Source organism: Pteropus alecto, unplaced genomic scaffold (assembly GCF_000325575.1).
Source record: "Pteropus alecto unplaced genomic scaffold, ASM32557v1 scaffold178, whole genome shotgun sequence".
Lineage (NCBI taxonomy): Eukaryota > Metazoa > Chordata > Mammalia > Chiroptera > Pteropodidae > Pteropus > Pteropus alecto.
Window position 1 is genome coordinate 117,381 of NW_006441949.1, and position 22,045 is coordinate 139,425.

The following is a 22,045-nucleotide window of genomic DNA, read 5'->3' on the forward strand; positions in this document are numbered from 1 at the left end:
CTTAGTTGTCAGTGTTTTCTATGGTCTGTCCTCAGCCCTGTTCTCTTACCTTCCCTCTCTTTTCTTTCCCTCCTCTCTCCCCTTGTTTCTCTCCTCTTCATTCTTGTTTTCTTTTCTCATTCATCTCATGAACTTTTCCTATTCATCTCATTTTTTCATGCAATCTCATTCTCACCTATGTTGATGGTCCATGCATTTCCATTTCTATCCCAAAAAAATACACAACTGCCTCCTGAATTTCTTCTCATGAATAATCCATAGGTACCTTATACTCAATGTGTTAAAAACTTCTCAGATATGTTTCTCCTTCTATGTCCCCTATCTTAGTAAAGAAATAGCACAACCATACTCTCGGCTGTCCAAGCCATAAATTTAGAGGAAGATTTTTAGCTCCTTCATTTTCCTTATTATCTATGGTCTTACCAAAATTAGCTCATATCAAAATTACCACATCTTTTAGATTCTGACTCTGAAGAAGACTTAAATACATATAGTTCTCTCTAACTCTATTATCTCTCTCAGACATACTTCTATAAGCTCCTACCTAAATGACTGTAACCACTTCCTAACTAGTCCCCTTCCTTCTGGTCTTGCATTTATCACTCCATCTTTGCCCTGCCAACATCCCCTCCACTCACTGCAAACACATGCTTATTATCTATTCTTCACCTGTAGTGATAGTTTTTAATATGACACTGTCAATCTTCTGATCAAATCCTTCGATGGGTCTCCCTTTTACTTTTGGATAAAGTGCAAATTGTTCAATATGGCTTCCAAGTTTCTACATGTTTCATTCCCGCTAATTTCTCTGGCCTCGTCCTGAAGCTCTTCTCCATTCTAATTTTCCTGATAATGGTTTCCCAAATTTGTCATCCTTTCTCTTCTCCAGGTCTTTTTGTATTTCTCTCTTTTTCTTCCTTCCAGGAGTTCTGCTTCTACATTGTCCATGTGACCTTTTACTTGTTTTGATTGTCTTAGGTGTCTGCTTGTGTATACCATCCTACAAGCCTACCTGCTTGACCCCTTAAATTTGGGTTTGATGCCCCTCCTCTGTGTTCCCAGAGCACTCAGCACTCGCCTTCATAACAGCATTCAAAAAATGGGAAAAATACATCTACCTCAAGAATTATTGCAAAGGTCAAATGAACTCATAGTTGTGAAAAATCTTTATAAATAAATGAATCTTTAAATAATAGAAATTTTCATCTTTATTCCCAAAGGAGTTGACTGCCTTTAGTCTCTGGCAAAGGCACATCTCTGCTGGGAATGGTTACGAGAAACATGGTAATTATTCTCAAATTGTTCTTCACCAGAAATTTGTTGCCTTGGTCTCCTGGGCTGTCAGCCTGGCTGGGAAAAAAGGAATACCTTTGTGGTTGCCTGGATCTGGTTTAAAAGAGAAAATATACCTCCTTCCCACTTCAGGGTTGAGTTTGCGACTTTTCTTCCTTTCCCAACTCTAAGCCTTTGGGAGGGAAAATGAAATATTAGTTCACACTCTGGAGGTGACAGTATTTGAATTTATCACTCCCAAGCTAGGTAAGGGCAGTACTTGTAGATTCCATTCAGCAGTGTGTGTGTTTGTGTGTGTGTGTGTATAGTCTACTACAAAATCTCATAGATTTGTGCTGGGAACTTTATATAATTTTGTTGTGTCATCTCGAATAGCTTAGGTAGATATAATAATCATAATTCCTTACAGTTTGTATTTCCTCTCTAGGAGAATGTTATCTCTTTCACAGTTTTGTTGACTATCTGGCCTGCATCCAAGCTATAGGCACAACCATCCAAGTTTAAAAGAAATAATGATCTGCATTTTTTGCAGATAATTGTAAACATGCCTATATGTAATTTTATATTATGTTCTTCCAAATATTGTATCATAAGCTTTTCATGAACTCATTTTATTGGCTACATGATATTATTTCCATGCATGAGAACTGTAGTTGTCTTAACCTTTTCCTTATTAATGGAAACTAGGTAATCCATCAAAAACATTGACCAGGGTCTGAGCTGCTTTTGTCCTGGATCCCCGAGAAATTCACTTTATGAGCAGCTGTCTTTGTAAATTCAGTAGCTAGTTTCTCTATTCACATCCAATCATCTGTTTATGTATTGAAACAATACAGCCATCCCAAAAGCTTTTGGAAAATTACAGCGAGGAGCAGATCTTTTTTTTTCTTTTTGTCAAATCATGCTCTCCTAGAGACAATGTAATATGGTGGTTAGAAACATGGGTTCAAAATCAGATAAATCTGGGACTGAATGATCCACCCATCATTTTTATGCTGAATGATTTTAGGCAAATTATACTCTCTAAGCCCTAGTGTCCAAATGGTTAAATGAGAATAATGCCTTTTTTGTGGTCCTGTTAGACTGATACAGTATAAAGTATATGCCACAGCAGCTGGTCTATATTATACAACAAATATGTGATTAATGAACAGTTGTTATAATTGTTATTGTTGTCATTATTATTGATATTACCATCTAGGCAATTATCTTGAAACCATAGATTTTCATTCATTCTCAAACTTTTTGATTTACTTCCTAAAACGCTATACTGCTCTTAGGTCATGAGTACTATCTTACATGAGGATATATAGTTCATAAAATCATGCAATATCATAAGAATCATTTAGTCTTTCAAGCCAGATGGACCTTAGAACAAAACCCAAGTTCACCATATACTAGCGCTAGAACATTGGGCAAGTTTCGCCACTGAGTCCCATGAGGACTCAGTAGCTAGCTTCTCTATTCACATCGCTCACGTGAGGTTCAGAATGCCCGTGTTGCAAGGCTGTGGGAAGAAGTGAATGGCATTTGAAAAGCACGTGGTACAAATTAGGTGTTAAATCAGATTTTATTAATAATGTGACTATTTCTAGCCCGATCGCAGCCATCTCATCCAAATTGGAAATAGAGTAAATTTGCTCTCAGTATCTGTAGCCTCTTGTTTCATTCTGCCTGTAATCCCCACCCCTCACCCTTCTCACTTCGTCTGAGGAGGTAAGTGCCCTTGTTCTGCCACCCAAACCTGGCCCCCCAAAATGAATGGTTCCCAGCCACGCCATCTCAGTGAGAGTGTTGGTAAGAGGGCTCTCTCTGAAACAGCTAATTCCCCAATATGCTGGATACCCATTTCTTGACTATTGGGGAATTGGCTGTTTCGGTTCTTCACTATGAGAAGCAAAGTTGCAAATAATAATGTGGTCTTTTTCCTTGTGAAGAGTGTGAGCACTTTTCTACTGCTTAAATGGAGAAAAATTACTACATCAAAGAGAATATAAATCTTCAACTTTACAAGACATTCAAATTAGATAAACTAATTTAAATATCTAATAGCAATGTCTGAGAGTTTTATTTCTTCACATGCTTGTCAATGCATGGTGTTCTCGTATTTATTTTTAAAATTTTATCAGTGGTATCTTGTTTTAATTTGCATCTTCTTATCACTTGGAAAGTAGATCCCCTTTTAATATGTTTATTGGCTATTTTGACTTTATTTTCTGTGAATTTCTAGCTCGTATTGATTCATCTTTTTGTCTTGTCCTTATTAATTCACAAGAACTCTGCATGTAACCTGAGTTCTAATCTTTTGCTGATTTGGGGCAGTAGTGGTAGTGGTTCTAATAAAGAAAATTTATTTAATGTAATCACGTTTATCAGAATTTATATTTATTTTGTGTGCTTTGGGGCTCTTGATTAAGAAATGTGTTACTATCCTAAGGTCATAACATAATCTACAAATTTTTTCTAATGTTTCTAAAATTTAGCTTCTCACATTTAGAATTTTTAATGCACCTGGGATTTTTTCATATATGATCTGAGGTAGCGATATAGTGTTATTTTTCCCTCATGGAAAGACAACTGCCTCAGCACAATTAATTGAAGAGCCTCTATAGTTGTTCTACTGATTTATAATGACACTTTGTCAATTGCCATGTCCTCATTTAAATGTGTCTGTTTCTAGGCTATTTTTCTCCACTGGTTTATTGGTTTATCTTTGTAAAAAATACATTATTTGTTGTAATCATTATAGCCTTATAGTAAGCTTTGATATGTTTTAATGAATCCCTACCTTTTAATAGATAGATAGATAGATAGATAGATAGATATAGATAGATAGATAGACAGATAGATAGAAAGAAAGAAAGAAAGAAAATTAATGATCTGGGTTAGGAAATGTCTCTTATAGGCTATTTTAGAGACAGTGAGAAGATTAGAATTCCTTTTTAAAATTATGTTTAGCTTTTAGATTGTACTTCTTTAAATGAGATATCATGTGGCAACTAAATAGTATTGGGGCTCAGGATTATTAGGCTTTACCTGGGTCTTGAACAAGGCCTGATGTGAGTTTCTTAAAGTGGCTGCCATGATGAATTTAATTGGATATGACATCTTTTCTTTGATCAACAAATTTTTATTGTGTGTGCATTATTTATCAGTGATAGATTCTGGGTCTATAACCAATGAACAAATTAGAAATAATCGTGGGATCTGTAGACAAGCAGGAGATACAGAATGAAACAGATCATTACAGACAAAATTATGCAGGACAATGAGATTTCTGATGTCAGATAATTTGTTTTGCTTTTGGAGAGCAAACTCTGAAGTCAAAATGCTTGAGTCCAAATCCCAGCTTCTCCTCATCTCACTGCTGTGACAGTGAGACTGTCTGCCTCAGCTGTCCCATCTGAAACATGGAAATAATAACAGTACTGACCTAGCTCATGTATTTGACACTGTTGAGTCAGTTACTTCCTATAGGCTAATGGAACAGTGCATAAGGACAATGTTTAATAAACATTAACTATTAGTATTGTCATTTACAGAGGCTGGGACCAGACTGAGAAAGAAAGTGGCTGTATATCCTAACCTACACTTTTTCTACATTTATCCAACAAAATATGCATCAAAATTAAGAAAATGTGGATGAAAAGATTTCCCAAATCAAAGAACATCTCTATTACACTATGCCACAACTATCATTTTTTTATCCCAAGACATTCCACCTTTTCTCTTCAACTTTCCCCACCAGTCCCCTCCAGCTGCTGTACCACTATGAGGCCTGACAACCAGAGCAGCGTGTCCGAGTTCCTCCTCCTGGGGCTCCCCATCCGGCCGGAGCAGCAGGGTGTGTTCTTTGCCCTGTTCCTGGGCATGTACCTGACCACGGTGCTGGGGAACCTGCTCATCATCCTGCTCATCAGGCTGGACTCTCGCCTCCACACGCCCATGTACTTCTTCCTCAGCCACTTGGCCTTCACTGATGTCACTTTCTCATCTGTCACTGTCCCAAAGATGCTGATAAACATGAAAACCCAGCACCTATCCATCCCCTTTGAAGGCTGCATTTCCCAGACATATTTTTTCATAGTCTTTGCTGATTTAGACAGTTTCTTGATCACTTCAATGGCCTATGACAGGTATGTGGCCATCTGTCACCCTCTGCAGTATACTACCATCATGAGTCAGAGCGTTTGTGTTATGCTGGTGGCTGGGTCCTGGGTCATTGCTTGTGCTTGTGCTCTTTTGCATACTCTCCTCCTAGCCCGGCTGTCCTTCTGTGCTGACAACACTATCCCCCACTTCTTCTGTGACCTTGCTGCCCTGCTCAAATTGTCCTGCTCAGACACTTCCCTCAACCAATTGATCATTTTTACTGTGGGATTAATAGCCATTATGCTTCCATTCTTATGCATCCTGGTTTCTTATGGCCATATTGGGGCCACCATCCTCCGGGTTCCCTCTACCAAGGGCATCTATAAAGCCTTGTCCACTTGTGGATCCCATCTCTCAGTAGTGACTCTCTACTATGGGACAATTATTGTTCTATATTTTCTTCCTTCATCCGACAACACCAATGACCATGACATAGTTGCTTCATTGTTGTACACAGTGATCACTCCCATGCTGAACCCCTTCATTTATAGCCTAAGAAATAAAGACATGAAAGGAGCCTTAAGAAAACTCTTGAGTAAGAAAACATATTCTTCCAACTGATACTTTCTTTTTAAAACACTATATGATTTTATTTCTTTAATAACATATAAATACAAATTACTGAAAAAAGAGCTCACTTGTCTTCTTTCCACAGCTGTCACTCACAAACCTTTGCTGACATTATTCTTGTGCCTGTTGGGGGAATAGTAAAACAGGATATGCTTTATGGGACTTAATTTACCTTTTTCTTGCATAACAGCAGTTGAAAATATTTTGAGAATTCCGTGTCACTTCGGCTGGTATCATGAAATGGAAGCTGTTGGGGCTGGCCCTTCCCCCCAATTCTAAAGTCATAAAATGTTTCGCCTTTCACATCTTTATTTTTAAGGAATTTTCCATTTTGGTGACAACATGGTTCCCCCTTTCCCAGGCACCCAGGCATCCAGGGACTCTGAGCCCTTCTAGAACTTTCAGGAAGAACATATTAAATTTTATTCTCCTTACATAATAATTAACACACTGCATTTCTTGGTCTTCAGGAATACAGCTCACGCTTCTTTTTTCCCCAAGCACACACAGATATTCAGCAACAAAATAAATGTCACCTTTATTATCTCAGGTACCAGTCGAAGAGCTTTATATGCATCCAGTTCATCTACTTGGCTCCTAAGAGATAGGTTAGGAAAACAACCCTAAGAGATATGTTAGGAAAAACCCTAAGAGATATGTTAGGAAAACTCAGGCTCAAAGAAGTGAAGAACACTTTAGGATTGCATTGAGTGAAAGAAAGACTTGAATCTTGGCTCTCTGACTCGAGAGCAATTCAGCCAAGAACTGGAATTGTTTATATGAAATGCTGCATGCAGAGGAGGAATAATTAGTTCAGCCTAGTGGCAAAGGATACATAGAGAACTTCCCAGGGAAGGCGATGATTTACCTGAGATTTAACAAATTAGAATTATCCAGACACACCAAGTTCTGTCTTGTCCTGATGATCACAGGCAAAGGGAGCAGCATGCGTCAAGATGTTAAACTGAAAGTTTCAACCAAGGCACCCAGATTTGATAGACACCAGATATCAAAGTGAGTTATGAGACACAAAATGAAGATGTTTATAAGAAATGACCAATAATCAATTACACAGCTCTTGAGCGTTTCAACCTAGATGTGGATCTAAAAAGTGCCAAGAGCTGGAGATGAGAGGTTCTTGTAAAGATGCTTCTTTTGGAGAAAGCTGTGCAGTGAGTCCCAAATCTGCCCTTGGGGGTGGGGTGGGGGGTGATTTCCTCCTCACTTAAAGTGTAGTGAGAGAAGCCTTAACAAAACCATTCAGAGAGTTCAATGTACGGCCCCTGCTTTTATGAGAGAGAGAGAGTACAATAAGAAAAATAAAATGGGAGGGGAAAGAGGGGGTAGAGAGAGAATGAGAATGAGAATGAATTATGTTTGGGAAATACTCTTACTTATTTTCATGGTGGGACAATGAAAGCAAAAATGTTTCCTATGGACCACAGGTGGATTGTGTGAGAAAGAACTGATATGAAACCATTTTCAATCCCTCCCAAGAAGATCTATTAGACAATCTAGTAGATTTCAAGAGAAAATAAGAGATCTGTAAGGAAGGCACCATCCCCAAGCCAAGGACAATAAGGGGAAACATTCAAGAGAAGAAAATACACTTTAGTTATATCATAAGGATGTGTGGGAAGGTAGTCTGGAAGTCTCTCGATATCTCTTGGCCTGGAAATGACAACAGAACAAGTTAGTTTTAACCATCATCCAGGTCAAGAGAAGTCAAAACCTCTTTAATATGGAAGCAACTAAAGGCTCATATTATTGTCACCCTTTTCTCATTCTTCTTCCCATGCTCCGTCCCCACTAGGATGGGTTCAGTAAATGCAACTAGACCAGAAAAATTAGGGAAAAAAGAGATAATATACCATATGACTCCTTTCTGGATCTCATATTCTTGCTTGCAGCCAGATCCAATGAGGGTAAAGGAAATTAAATGGAGATTGTGATGGAAGGTAATCATTACCCATTCTAATACCTAAGGATTAGAAGAGAATTTCTGGGTTCCTTAAGAGTTTTTACAGCAGAGGGGAAAGACAAATCCTCAACTAAATAAATTTTGAAATAATTGTAGGAAAAAAATTACATCTCCTGAATAGTTCTTGTTAAGGTTGGTATATTGGGCTATTGTTTCTAAAAAAGTTTTATTTCTTCCTCTTCACTTCCACGGTAAGAATACTTTCCCGCTCCATTGATGTTGGGCTTTTTCATAACTCTATGTATCAGTTAGCTCTTGCCACAAAAATGCTGGATAACAAATGACTACAAAACACAGCAACATTCAACAATAAGCATTTATGTTACTTATGAACCTGAGGGTTGGTTGAGGCTTGGCTGGTCTAACTTGGAGCTTGGCTCATCTAGCTTGAGATAGCAGTTTTTTTCTGGTCTTGGCTGGTCTCACTCATGCGTCAGTGGCCAGATGCAGGTCAGCTGACCTAAAGTGGGCTCATGTGGGGTGTCTTTGTCCCATGCATCCTCTGTGCTGTTTCTGGAACTTGCACATGGGCACTCCCTCAGCCTCCTAGCCAATCTCCCTTTCTCGTCCTTGTGCCCTGTATTTGTTTGCTGTTAACTTCACATCATCATCACCACATCTAAGGCTCCTCCTGCATTGCAGTGGTAAGGCTAGAAACTACTCTTTCCAGATTTTTCTTTCTTGTATTGTTTATGTTCCGTGCTTTCCAATGGAAGGAACTCATGAAAGATTTAGCAGGCAGAAGAAGAGAAACCATTACTCTCTGGAGGTCATTCTAGTCAGATACATACGCAGATGTGAGATTCACAGAAGTTTTCCATTGAGCTCCTAAGCACCACCTGCATTAGTGCTTCAAACTGAGTGTTTTGTGCTCTCTCAGCCTACACAAAACAATATCGTGGCTGGACCCAGCCCTTGCGGTCCTTCTTATGATTGTAAGACACCCTCAGCAATAACCATCAGGAACCTTTAGGAAAACAAGGTTTATTCCTGAGGTCCTGGAATGTACATGGCACATGTGGGACCACACAGAGAGGTTGAAGATAGAGAGCAAGAGAGTGCATGGCCTTGAGGTTCCGCTTTTATTGGGTTCTAGGGTGAGGGCCTAGGGTTTCATTGGCTCACTCTTTATTGGCGATTTAACCCATTTTCCATTAGCCCTGAGAATACTCACCAGTGGCGCTTGTAGCTGCAGCATTTACTCCAAGATAACTTGTGGATTACAGTCCTAACCTTACCCCAAAGTTCGCCATAAAATATCTCACTTTTATTATTATTTTCACATCACTCTAGTATACCGATAATCTTTGAAAACAAATGGCATTCTATTTATAGCATTCAGTCGCTGAAAATGTTAAATCCTAGAAAATGTAGCATTCCTACATGTGATGTTAAATGAACGCTGGCAGTGAGCTGCACTTTTTTTTTTTTTCTAAACAGAAAAAGGGTTAAACAGGAATCTAGTGGGAAGAGAAAAAAACAAGTGTCCCAAATGGTCAGTTATAGAAATCAACCGAGACTTCTAAAACAAAAGAGCTTCAGTGTGAGGAGGGTCCTGGCTCCATCTGCCTGTGGCTGGCAATTTGTTTGTTGGAGATAGCTGTCTTTGAATTGGATGCCTCACCAATCAAAACATAAGTCAGGCACTTGCATTACCAAAAGAAAAGCCAACTGTCAGGGCTTACACTCTACAGAGACTTTGGGGGCTTTTCAGTGATTTTTGAAATTTGCAGCTACTACTCATTTACCTTTGAAACCATCTGTTTATACTTTAGGCTGAAATCTTCAGTTTTTGATTCATGTAAGTGGCATTGTACAATATTTATTGTTTTGGGTAGGCTTATTTCACTTAGCATAATATCTTCCAGGTTCACCACTGTTTTAGCATGTATCAGAATTTTATTCCTTATAAGGCTGAATAAATATTCCATTGCATGTATATGTATAGCGCATTTTGTTTACTCATTCATCCATTGATGGATACTTGGGTTGCTTCCACCCATGGCTACTATAAATAATGCTGTGAGGAACATGGGTGTACAAATATCTGTTTTGACTCCTGCTTTCAGTTCTTTTGTGTCTATACCTAAAAGTGATTTTCCAATTATGCTGGACAATACGGTAATTCTATTTTTAATATTTTTGGGGAACCACAATAATATTTTCCACAGTACCATTTTGCATTCCCACCAGCAGTGCACAAGGGTTCCAATTTCTCCACATTTTTGCCATCTGTTGTTGTCTAGTTTTTTGATCATAATCATCCTAATGGATGTGAAATGGTATCTCATCGTGGTTTTGATTTGCATTTCTCTAATAATTGACGATATTGAGGATCTTCTTATGCGCTTATTGATCATTTGTATATCTTCTTTGGAGAAATGTTATTCAAGACCTTTGTCCATTTTTTGAATTGGGTGGTTTTTTTTTTGTTTGTTTTGTTTTGCAGTTGTTACTGAGTTTTATGGGCACGCCAAATCCTAGCCACTAGACCACCACGGAAGCATGTTGTTGAGTTTTAAGGATTCATTTTATATTCTGGATGTCAGCTCCTTGTCAGATATGTAACTTGTAAATATTTTCTTCAATTTTCTGTGTCCATTCCTACACTTTTAATTTATCCATGTCTTTATATTTAAGTCAGTTTGTTGGAAGCACACACAGTTGGGTCTTTTTATCCACTCTGATGGTTTCCATCTTTTAATTGGTACATTTAGTTTATTGACATTTAAAGCAATCATTGATGTAGGTGAATGATTAGTGTCCGCTATTTTGTAACTGTTTTCTATTTGGTGTACTTGTTCTTTGTTTCTATCTTCCCCTTCTTCTGCCTTCTCTGATTTTAATTGAATATTTTACATGATTCTATATCCTCTTCTCTTAGCATATCCATTATACTTCTTGAAAAAATTTTTCATTGCCCTAAAGTTTACAACTAATCTAAGTCCACTTTCAAATAACTGGTAAGGTACCTTATAACAGAATATTCCCAATTCTTCTCTCCCATCACTTAAAACATTGCTGTCCTAACGCCATCATGTTGGGGGTTAGAATTTTAACATTTGAACACAAACATTCAGTCTACAGCAGAACATTTCACATAAGATCTACCTTCTTAGCAAAATTTTAAGTATCTAATACAGTGTTATTAACTACAGACACTGTTACAGCACAATTCTGAATTCAAGTGGTGCAACTGAGATCTTTACTCTGTTCCTGACCCCTAGTATTCAGTCTTCCACTGGTAAGTCTGATATTAGCTTTAGATTTTTCATAGATACCTTGTACCTGTTTAAGAAAGTTTTCTCTATTCCTGAGGTGTCTGAGATTTTTTAAATCAAGAATAGATGTTGAATTTTATCAAACATTTTTTCTTCATATATTGAGATGACAATATGGATCTTCTTCCTTAGTCTATTAAAATGGTGAATTACAATTATTGATTTTTAATGTTAAGCCAAACACATTGTTGCAATGAAACGCATTAGATCATGATGGTTTAGCCTTTTTATATATTGTTGGATCTGATTTGATAAAATTTTGGTAATTATTTTTTGCACCAATGTTAACAGGAGATATTAGCGTTCTTTTCTTGTATTACATGTTTATGGATTTGATACTAGGTTTAATGCTGGCCTCAGAGAATAGGTTAGGAAATTCCTTCCTCTTCGACATTCTATAAGAGCTTGTGGGGAACTGGTATTATCTCTTCCTTAAATATTTGGTGCAATTCACACATAAGGCCATCTGTGACTGTACTTTTCTTTATGGAATGATATTAAACTACAAATTTAATTTCTTTAATATATAAGTTCTTATACATTCTTGCATGAGCTTTGAAACTTCTTTTTGCTCTTCAAAGAATTCGTTTCATTCAAGTCATCAAATTTATTGACATAGAATTTATAACAGCTCTTATTTTTCTTTTAATATCAGTAGATATTTCTCTGTAGAATCTGTGATGATGTCATCTTTTAGTCTTAATAGCAGTAATTTATATCTTCTCTCTTATCTTTCCAAATTAGCCTGGCTAAAGGCTTATAGATTTGATTGTTCTAAAAGAACCAATTTTTGGTTTAATTGAATCTTTCTATTGTTTTTCTGTTTTCTATTTTATTAATTCTGTCCTGTCTTTATTGTTTCTTCTGCTTACTTTGTGTTTAACTTGGTTTTCTTTCTCTTACAGTGGATACTGAAGTCATGCTTTTTCTCTAACATGTTTATTGCTATAAATTTCCCTTTATCCATTACTTTAGCTGCATCTCACATATTTAATATGTTTTGTTTTTATTTTAACTCCATTAAATGCTTTATATTTTCACTTTTTATTTCTTTTACAACCCATGGGTTATTTTGAAATGTATTACTGAATTTCCAAATATTTGGAGAGTTTTCAGATATCTTTTTGTTATTGATTTCTGATTGAATTACTTGTGGTTAGAGAATACTCTTTGTGTGATTGGAGTACCTTTAAATTCATTGAGACTTGTTAGATTGCTCAGAGTTCATTCATTTGTCATGGTCTCTAATGCTATCATGCTGACACGAGAGAGCTAAATCTCTCGTATATATTATCCCAGTAGCCTTATAAATTGGTCTTCCTACTTTCACACTTTCTTTCTTTCAGTCTATTCTCATTAAAGGAGCCAAGATACTTTTAAAATTTAAGACGTATCAAGTTACCTTTCTGCTGATGACTTTCTATTGGTTGTTCAAATCACTTATAGTTAAATAGAAACCTTATAAAAGCCTTACAAAGGCTTACACAAACAGATATCTTATCTCTGATCTTTATCTTCTGCCAATTCTTCCAATACATTGTTCACTTTCTGATAGTCAGTCTAGCCTCTTTTCTGTTTCCCTAACATGTCAAGCACTCTCCCATCTCAGACCTTCTGCAGTTTCTACTCCCCCTGTCTGGAATGTTCTTTCCCTCCGATAAAAACAAATAACTTCTTTCCCTGTTCTCTTTAAGCTTTTTTCTTAAATCTCTCCTTGTGGAAACTTAGCCTAACCACTAGACTACTTAAAATTACAATGCCTTTCCCCATTCACCCTGCTTGTGTTGTTGTTGTTGTTGTTTGAATTAAATTTATTGGGATGACGTTGGTTAATAAAATTACATAGGTTTCAAGTGTACAATTCAATAATACATCATATGTATATTGCATTGTATGTTCACACCCAAAGTTAAATCTCCTTCGGTCACCATATATTTGACCCCCTTTACCCTTATCCTCCTCTGGTAACCATTCCCTCTGGTAATCAGTAAACTGTTGACCATGTCCATGAGTCTCTATTTGTCATGTTCATTTGTTGCTTTCAGTTTTATGTCTCACATACAAGTGAAATCATATGGTACTGAACTTTTCCTGTCTCAGCTATTTTCACTTAGCATGATTATTTCAAGATCCATCCATGTTGTTGTGAATGGCAGTATTTCATCTTTTCTTATGGCTGAGTAATATTCCATTGTATATATGTACCACACCTTCTTTAGCCAATCATCTATCAAAGGACACTTTAGTTGTTTCCATGTCTTTGCCGCCATTAATAGTGCAGCAATAAACATCAAGGTGCACATATCTTTACAGGTAAGTGTTTTCAAATTTTGGGAGTAGACACTCAGAAGGGAGATTACTGGATCAGATGGTAATTCTATTGTTAATTTTTGAAAAACCTTTATACTTTTTTCCATAGTGGCTGTAGCAATTTACATTCCCACCAGCAATATATGAGAATTCCATTTCCCCCACAACCTCTCCAACACTTGTTATTATTTGTCCTGTTGATGATAGCCGTTCTAACAGGTGTGAGATGGTATCTCATTGTGGTTTTGATTCGTATTTTCCTAAAAGCTCTTAGGGGGAAAGTTGAGCCTCTTCTCATATGACTATTGGCTATTCGTATGTCTTCTTGAGAGAAATGTCTATTCAGGTCTTCCGCCTATTTTTGATTGGATTGTTTATTTTTTTATTCTTGAATTGTATGGGTTCTTTGTATATTTTAGATATTAGGCCCTCATCGGAAGTGTTGTTTGCAAATATCCTCTCCCATTCGGATGGTTTTCTCTTTGTCTTGATGGTTTCTTTTGCTGTGCAGAAGCTTTTTAGTTTGATATAGTCCCATTTATTTATTTTTACTTTTATTTCCCTTGCTTTTGAGGTCAAATTCATATAATCCTCTCTAAAACCAAGGTCCATGAGTTTAGTACCTGTGTTTTCTTCTATGCAATTTAGTGATTCAGGTCTTATATTTAGGTCTTTGATCCATTTGAGTTCATTTTAATGTATGGTCCAGTTTCATTCTTTTATATGTGGCTCTCCAATTTTCCCAGCATCATTTATTGAAGAGGCTTTCTTTTCTCCATTGTATGTTTTTGGCTGCTTTGTCAAAAATTATTTGCCCACATATATGTGGGTTTATTTCTGTTCTGGGCTCTCGATTCTGTTCCATTGGTCTGTGTGTCTGTTTTTCTGCCAATACCATGCTGTTTTGATTATTGTCACTTTGTAGCATATTTGAAGTCAGGCAGTGTGATCCCTCTGGCCTTGTTCTTTTTTTGCTTTGGCTCTTCAGGATCTTTTGTGATCCCATACAAACTTGATGATTTTTTGTTCCATTTCTTTTTTTTTTTTTCAGCTTTACTGAAATACAATAGACAATTAGTTGCTTGTATTTACAATGTACAGTTCAATGAGTTTTTTTCATTTATAGTCGGCATACAAGAATATATTAATTTCAGTTGTACAGCATAGTGATTAGAGATCTATATAACTCACAGTGATCATCCCACTAAATCTAGTACCCTTCTTTCCCCTTATATATTTATTACAACATCGTTGACTATTTTCCTTATGCTACACTTTATAGCTCCATGACTATGTTGTAACTATTCATTTGCATTTCTTAAACCCTTTGCCTTTTTTTCACCGACCCCCAGAACCTGCCTCCCATCTAGTATCCCTCTAAATATTCTCTGTGTCTATGGGTTTGCTTCCATTTTTTGTTGTTGTCATTGTTTATTTTGTTCTTTAGATTCCACAGGTATATGAAATCATATGGCATTTGTCTTTCTCTATCTAACTTACTTCATTCAGAACAATACTTTCTAGGTCTATCAAGGCAGTATCTTTTTCTATCCCCTTACTTTTAGTCTGTGTCTGTCTTTTAATCTGAAGTAGGTCTCTTGTAGGCAGCATATGTATGGGTCTTGTTTTCTTATCCATTCAGCCACCCTATCTTTTGGCTGGAGCATTTAATTCTTTTCCATTTGAGGTAGTTGTTGATAGATATGTATTTATTACCATTCTTTATTCATGTTTTCTTCTTCTTAAAGAAGTCCTTCCAACATTTCCTATAATACTGGTTTGGTGTTGGTGAACTCCTTTAGCTTTTTTCTTTTTTTCTTTCTTACTTTTTGTCTGGGAAGCTCTTTATTTGTCTTTCTACTCTAAATGATAGCTTTGTGTTGGATAAAGTAATCTTGGTTGTAGGTCCTGGGTTCCTATCACTTTTAGTATTTTGTGCCAAGCCCTTCAGTTCTGCAAAGTCTTTTGAGAAACCAGCTGCCTTGTTTCTCAAAACTGCTTTTCTCTTGCCGATTTTAAGATTCTCTCTTTGTATCTAACCTTTGGCATTTTAATTACGATGTATCTTGGTGTGGGACTCTTTGGGTTCATCTTTTTTGGGACTCTCTGAGCTTCATGGGGTTGTATGTCTATTTCCTTCATCAGGTTAGGGAAGTTTTCCATCATTATTTCTTCAAATAGGTTTTCAACTTCTTGATCTCCCTCTTCTTCAGGTACCCTTATGATGTGAATTTTGTTACATTTAATTTTGTCCCGTAGGCTCCTTAAATTATTATCATATTTTTGGATTCTTTTTTCTTGCCATCTGGTTGGGTGACCTTGGCTTCCCCACCCTCTCTATCGGTGATTCGATCCTCCACTTCATCCACTCTGTTGATTCCCTCTAATATACTCTTCATGTCAGATAATGTGTTTATTTCTGACTGGTTCCCTTTTATAATTTCTATTTCCATTTGTATGTTTTTTACCTCCTTAAGTTCTCACTGAGTTCATCTACACTTCCTCTAAGTTCATTGAGCATCCTTATAACCAGCGTTTTGAATTCCGAATCTATTAGATTGCTTGCCTCCATTTTTCCTGGAGCACTGTTCTCTTCTTTCATATGGGACCTGTTTCTCTGTCTTCACATTTGGCTGCCTTTCCATGTCTCCCAGTCTTATTAGTGTGGCTTTGTGTAGTAGGTGTCCAGTGGCACAGTCTTGAGAGGGGTCCAGCTGCAGGCCAAATTTAGCCCCAGCCTGTGCCCCTCCAGGGCCACCTGGTAAGATTCAGCAAGCAATCCACAGATGCTGTGCTTATAGTTGCCTCAAGGGGCCACGCCAGAAACCAAGGCCAGCTGCCACAATAGCAGGTTTTGGAGCTGCTCCACAAGGAGCACTGGACTTGCCAAGGACACAACTGGACATGGCTTAGGTAGGGCCACGAGTTGAGGGAGGCAGAGTTTCAGTGAATCCTCTGGGTGGAGCAATCTCTGTTATCCAGTTTGATGACATCTCAGCTATGGTGGCTCTTGTCTGCACACTAGGAGTGGGGAGGGCTCAACAGAGGGACAATGGATACCACCAGCACTTCTGCCCCAGAGAGAGCCTTGCCTCCTGCTCTCGCTCAAACAACTCAGTGTCTCCCTCTAAGTCCCTGATGCCCTCTGAGCAGCTGGTGCTCAGAGCAAGTGAGTCCTTCACTGCGAAAGTCAAGTTGGAGGACATGGCCCCTTTAAAAGGAGCATCTGCAGCTGTCGTAGCCTCTGTCCCACTCAGCCATTCAGGAACAGCTAGCCTCACGTCTTTGCCCCCTCCTACCTCCTGCCACTGCAGGGTGATTTCTTATTTCTCTCCCTAGTTGTAGGATTTCTGTTCATCTAGATCCCAGGTGACTCTGCTTGCTGTTTGCTTCGTGTTTCGTCACAATTTTGGTGTGGTCACAAGAGGAGATGTACAAAGCCTCTGAGATCTACACCATTTTGCCCAGTCTCCCTTATTCTATTTCTTTAAAAAATGCCATTGGTATTTAGATGGGGATTGCATTAAATCTATATATTGCTTTGTGTTGTCATTCATAATATAACACTCATTATCTTATACAATGTATATTACATCTGTATTTTTTTATTGACAGTGTCTCTCCTCTATAATGTAAGCTTCTCAAAGGTAGAAATTTTGACTCATTTGTATAGAAAAGTGCCTGGCACATGGCAGGTATGAAATATAAATTTATTTAATGAGTGTTTAATCCTATGCTTACATTTATTTTTACTTTAACAAGAAATGTATTGTCTCAGTTTGAGCAGCAAGAAATAATCCTCATTTTTCCAAACTAGAAGAAAGAAGAATATAGACCATTCCACTAAGAAATGTCCTTTAGGGGAAAAAAGATTTATAACCGGGAAATTTGTTCATAACAGTAATTGCCCTATGAATTCCTCTTGGGCTCTTTTCACCAAGAGCATAGTAAAATTAGTTAGCAATATCAAAAGCTTTGCATTTTGTTTAGGTTTTAGGAAGCCATAAGAGAACACTTTATTAATCATCTACCTCATTAGAAAGACAAACATTTTGAACCTTCTTGCTCTGAAAACTAGGAACTACACCATGTTTTTATAGCTCTAGGAAAAATAAACTAAACAATAGATTATCACTAATTTTTATGCAACTATTTTGTGACACCTTAATTTCTAAAGCAACTCAGTTTTATAGACATTAAAACTAACTCAAATAAGGTATCAAATACATTGTATTTTAAAATTAGCATCTCACAACACATTTGACAGTTCCAATCTTCAACCCAGGAGTCAAGAATTTGAAGAGTGAGAAGGTACCTTTTGTAATTATATTTCACACTTCTAATCTCAAGAAATATAGGAGACCAAAAACAGAAGAGATTATTCTTTTTTATTGAAATCATTGAGGTAACGTTGGTTAATAAAATCAAATAGGATTCAAGTGTACAATTCAATAATACATCCTATGTATATTGCATTGCATGTTCACCACTCAAAGTTAAGAGTTTGTAGAGAGCAAGAAACAAGGTTGGTCACCTAACTACACATTTTTCAAGGAGATCTCTCTGATGGGGTCTGTGGATAGGAACATAAGTAGGAGACTGTCACATGGAGAAAAAGATCTTCCTTCTGAGAAGTTTTCCCATGGCTCCTTTCATATCTCTGTTCCTTAGGCTGTAAATAAAGGGGTTTAACATAGGGGTCACCACAGTATACATCAGAGAGGCAGTCATAGATTTGTCATTGGAATCACTTAATGAAGAGGAATAGTGCAGTACTATAATTGTTCCATAGAAGAGAGACACCACAGAGAGGTGGGAGCCACATGTGGACAAGGCTTTGCGGAGCGCTGTGGTAGAGGGGACTCTCAGGATAGAAGTGCCAATACGACCATAAGAGACAACGATGGCAATAAATGGAAAAATGACAACCAGAGCCCCTACGATGAATATGACCAGCTCATTGAGAGAGGTATTTGAGCAGGACAGCTTGAGGAGGACGGAAAGACTACAGAAGAAATGGGGAATGATATTGTTAGCACAGAATGACAGCTGGGCCAGGAAGAGAGTGTGCACGAGAGCACTGCCACAGGAGACAAGCCAGGAACCAGCCACCAGCAGCACACACAGCCCCTCCCTCATGATGGTGGTATAGCGTAGAGGGTGACAGATGGCCACGTACCTGTCATATGCCATCACTGCAAGAAGGAGACTGTCAAGACAGCCAAAAACTATGAAAAAATACATCTGTAAAATGCACCCTGCATAGGGGATGAACTTGTCCTTAGAGTGCATGTCCCTCAACATCTTTGGGACGGTGACAGATGCAAAGGACACATCAGTGAAGGCCAAGTGGCTGCTGTGGAGGCGAGAGTCCAGCCTGATGAGCAGGATGATGAGCAGGTTGCCCAGCACCGTGGTCAGGTACATGCCCAGGAACAGGGCGAAGAACACGCCCTGCTGCTCCGGCCGGATGGGGAGCCCCAGGAGGAGGAAGCCGGACACGCTGCTCTGGTTCTCCCTCCTCATGCTGCTGCTCTGTCTGCAGGAATGAAGGGAGTGGGAATTATCAGAGACTTTGAAAGTGTCATTATGACCACCACAGTAGGAACTCTGACTTTCTCCTGGAGAAAAAGAATAACTGCTTGAACATATATCGTCAGCTAGTGCTGCTAAAGCAAGCAACACCCTCAATGCCTAACATGATCTCTTCCCAATAAATTCATTCTTCTTATTCTTTTAAACAACCAGGTTTTGGCATTATGATACTAATTGGAGTGATGAGAACAAATGAGACACACAGGACCTCTTCCCTCGTCATGCTAACCTTCCAGGAAGGAACTGACAGAGGGCTGACCAAAGTATGGATCTGCAGCAGGGGCAGTGCAGTGATTCTGGCCCCACCTCTTTCTAGCTGATGACTTAGGAGCCACGCCTCTCTTGGCTTCATCTTGTGCCACTGTAGTGCGAAGATTCCAATAGCACATGTTCACAGTTAATAGGAGGATTTGAATTCTATACACGTTAATATCTAAGAAGAGTGTCCTGAATAAAATAAACATACAAAATTTTAGCAATTCCTTTTATGCCAGGATAAGTATCCAAATAAAACTAGGATCAAGTTCAGTAATTTAATAAAAGAACATTACAAGATGGTCAGCACCAAGAACCAAGAATTTGACCTAAAGTTTATGCTAACTCATCAGAGCTCTCAAACTCTCAAAAAGAGTTTCTAGCTCAGATCCAATCATTGCGGTAAATCTGATGGAACTTGTCTTAATGCAAGTTCATCTTTTGCCAAGATAAAAAACTTCATTTCATATGTCTTCGTTTATATCTGGTGCTTCAAGTTGGCTCAGAAATAGTAGAAAGAAAGACACCTCCGATCTGAGATCTGAGAACTGGGGATGCCAAAGGATGTGAGGTGTCTACTAGAATTCACAGTTCCCTGGTTGACCATCGCTCTTTCCCAATACTGATCTTCACACTTGTAATACTTGATATTTAATGAATGCTATGTCAGAGAAACACAGTTTTGCATTATTCCCTCATTGAATCTTCAACTGTCCTAGGATAAGGGTGTTATTAAAGCTTCATTATAGACATACTCAGAAGGAATGAGAACGATCATGATGTCACCCAGTAACTGCCGTAGTCATAATTCTCTCATGTTTTTTAAATTTACTCGAATCTCTGCTGCTATGATCTTACTGTTTCTCTCTCTCTTTAATTAGACAAAGGAACCAGGACCTTAAGAAATATTATTTCAAGATTTGAAAGCATCCTCCTGCTCAGATAGCTGTCACCACTCATAGTCTTATTGCCCTTTAGTTTGCAAATGGCTTTCATAAACCTTTCAAGTTCATTTAATTCATCAATGTTTATTTTGTGTCTGAGAAGTAGAGAAAATAGTGATTTTTTTTTTTCATTTACTAAGAGAAGCAGTGAAATTGCTTATGGGACTTCACATAGATATTATATGGTGGGACCTAATCTCAAAGGTAGATTTTCTGATAATTTTCACAAGAGAGAGAATCTACCCATTTCTTTCCATGGGTGATACAAGGGCTGAACTAAAGTTAAATGTTAAAATACTCATATGCTTAGGAGAGGAACTCGACATTCACATTGTTGTGTAAGTATCTGACCGGGTAGGTCATCTCAGTAGGTAACCTGGGACCTCAGACATCTCCTGGAGGAGACCCAGGAGAGACGATCCCTAATAACACTGCGGAGCTGCAACTTGAAGGGAAGGAAACAATACGGAAAATGTGCCTTAATTCAGTCAGCAGCACATGTGAAAGAGGTGGCTGGGAAAATGCTCAGTACAGAAAAGAGGAGAAGCTGTGACCTGGAGGTTTGCATAGGCCTAATTTCCTGCCTTTGTACCAGATATTGTCTCCTAAGCAGTCAGGAAATGGAGAGTCAGGAGCCTTGGGCTCCACGAGGCTACAATTTACTAGGTGTTCACAATGTTCTAGTATTTAAGCACCTTACAGGCAAGATCTACAGTGGTTATCCCTGTTTCTTACCATTTCAGATGGAGGCAGCTGGGAATTTCATGCTAAACTCAAGGCCACAAAGCGATCCAGTGTGAAAAACACAAAGATTCGAGTGTAGGCATATGGGACTCTCGAAATGAGCCTTTATTTGCTAAATATGTCAATAAAATTGAAGACGAGTATCAAAAATATTGGGCTTCCAGGCGCCCTCCTGTATTATTCAAATCACTGAAAAATGGCCCCCAACTGGCTTTCAAAATTGGCTTTTTTCTTTTTTGGAGCTGCCTGTGTGGATACTGGTCTCTAGCAAGTAGAGAGTCAGAATGTGAGAATGTTAAACACACACACATATTTGTATCTTGATTTAAAGTCTCTGTTTTGTGAGTAAAGATGTCAGGGTGTCAGTTCGTTACACACAAAAGCATTCACTGTGACAAATACATACTTGCCAAAAGGAATTTGATAGACTTCTCTAGCTTATACTCAAGGTAGGTAAATGCAGCCAGGGTATAAGTCGCCGTCACACAAATCTATGCAAAATTCACAAATAAAAGACAGTGTCACATGCACCTCATAGCTACACACACAGAACTATCACGCACCCTCTACCGCATGCATCGAAGTCATAAACGGTCATACATATTCAAATCGCAGGTGATGCACACAAGCACACAAGCAAGAAAACTCAACCAAAATAAGTGCACACGTTGCTGCGAGGAAATTTCCAGCATTCCCTGACTTGTGTATATTCTAGGTGAGGGCACTCAGTGTGTAAGTCAGTGGAACACACGCACACACACACGACTATGGACATTTCTAGGAGCCTGCTGACCTATACCAGTGCTGTGAGTTCAGATACCTTCTGCTTCATGATGTTACCTGAATCTTTACTTTCTGTGCAGAAGCCCCAGGATTGAAGGAAAGAGAGCAAATTTTGAAGTCCTGAAGACTTTTGCGGA

General features: G+C 38.2%; 2 protein-coding genes across 2 annotated transcripts in view; one reads left to right on the forward strand and one right to left on the reverse strand.

The window, feature by feature from the left end:
- The window catches only part of LOC107196174 (olfactory receptor 1J2), a 23,114-nt gene extending 4,001 nt beyond the window's left edge, over nucleotides 1-19,113 (reverse strand). The window contains exon 1 of the mRNA XM_015594816.2: nucleotides 18,635-19,113. Within this exon, the coding sequence (XP_015450302.2) occupies nucleotides 18,635-19,113 (479 nt within the window). The remainder of the gene's footprint in view (nucleotides 1-18,634) is intronic.
- The window catches only part of LOC102896463 (olfactory receptor 1J1), a 28,202-nt gene continuing 11,192 nt past the window's right edge, over nucleotides 5,036-22,045 (forward strand). Inside the window, exons 1-3 of the mRNA XM_006918854.2 lie at nucleotides 5,036-5,980; nucleotides 13,591-13,596; nucleotides 19,460-19,472. Coding sequence (XP_006918916.2) covers nucleotides 5,065-5,980; nucleotides 13,591-13,596; nucleotides 19,460-19,472 — 935 coding nt within the window. The 5' untranslated portion in view covers nucleotides 5,036-5,064. The remainder of the gene's footprint in view (nucleotides 5,981-13,590; nucleotides 13,597-19,459; nucleotides 19,473-22,045) is intronic.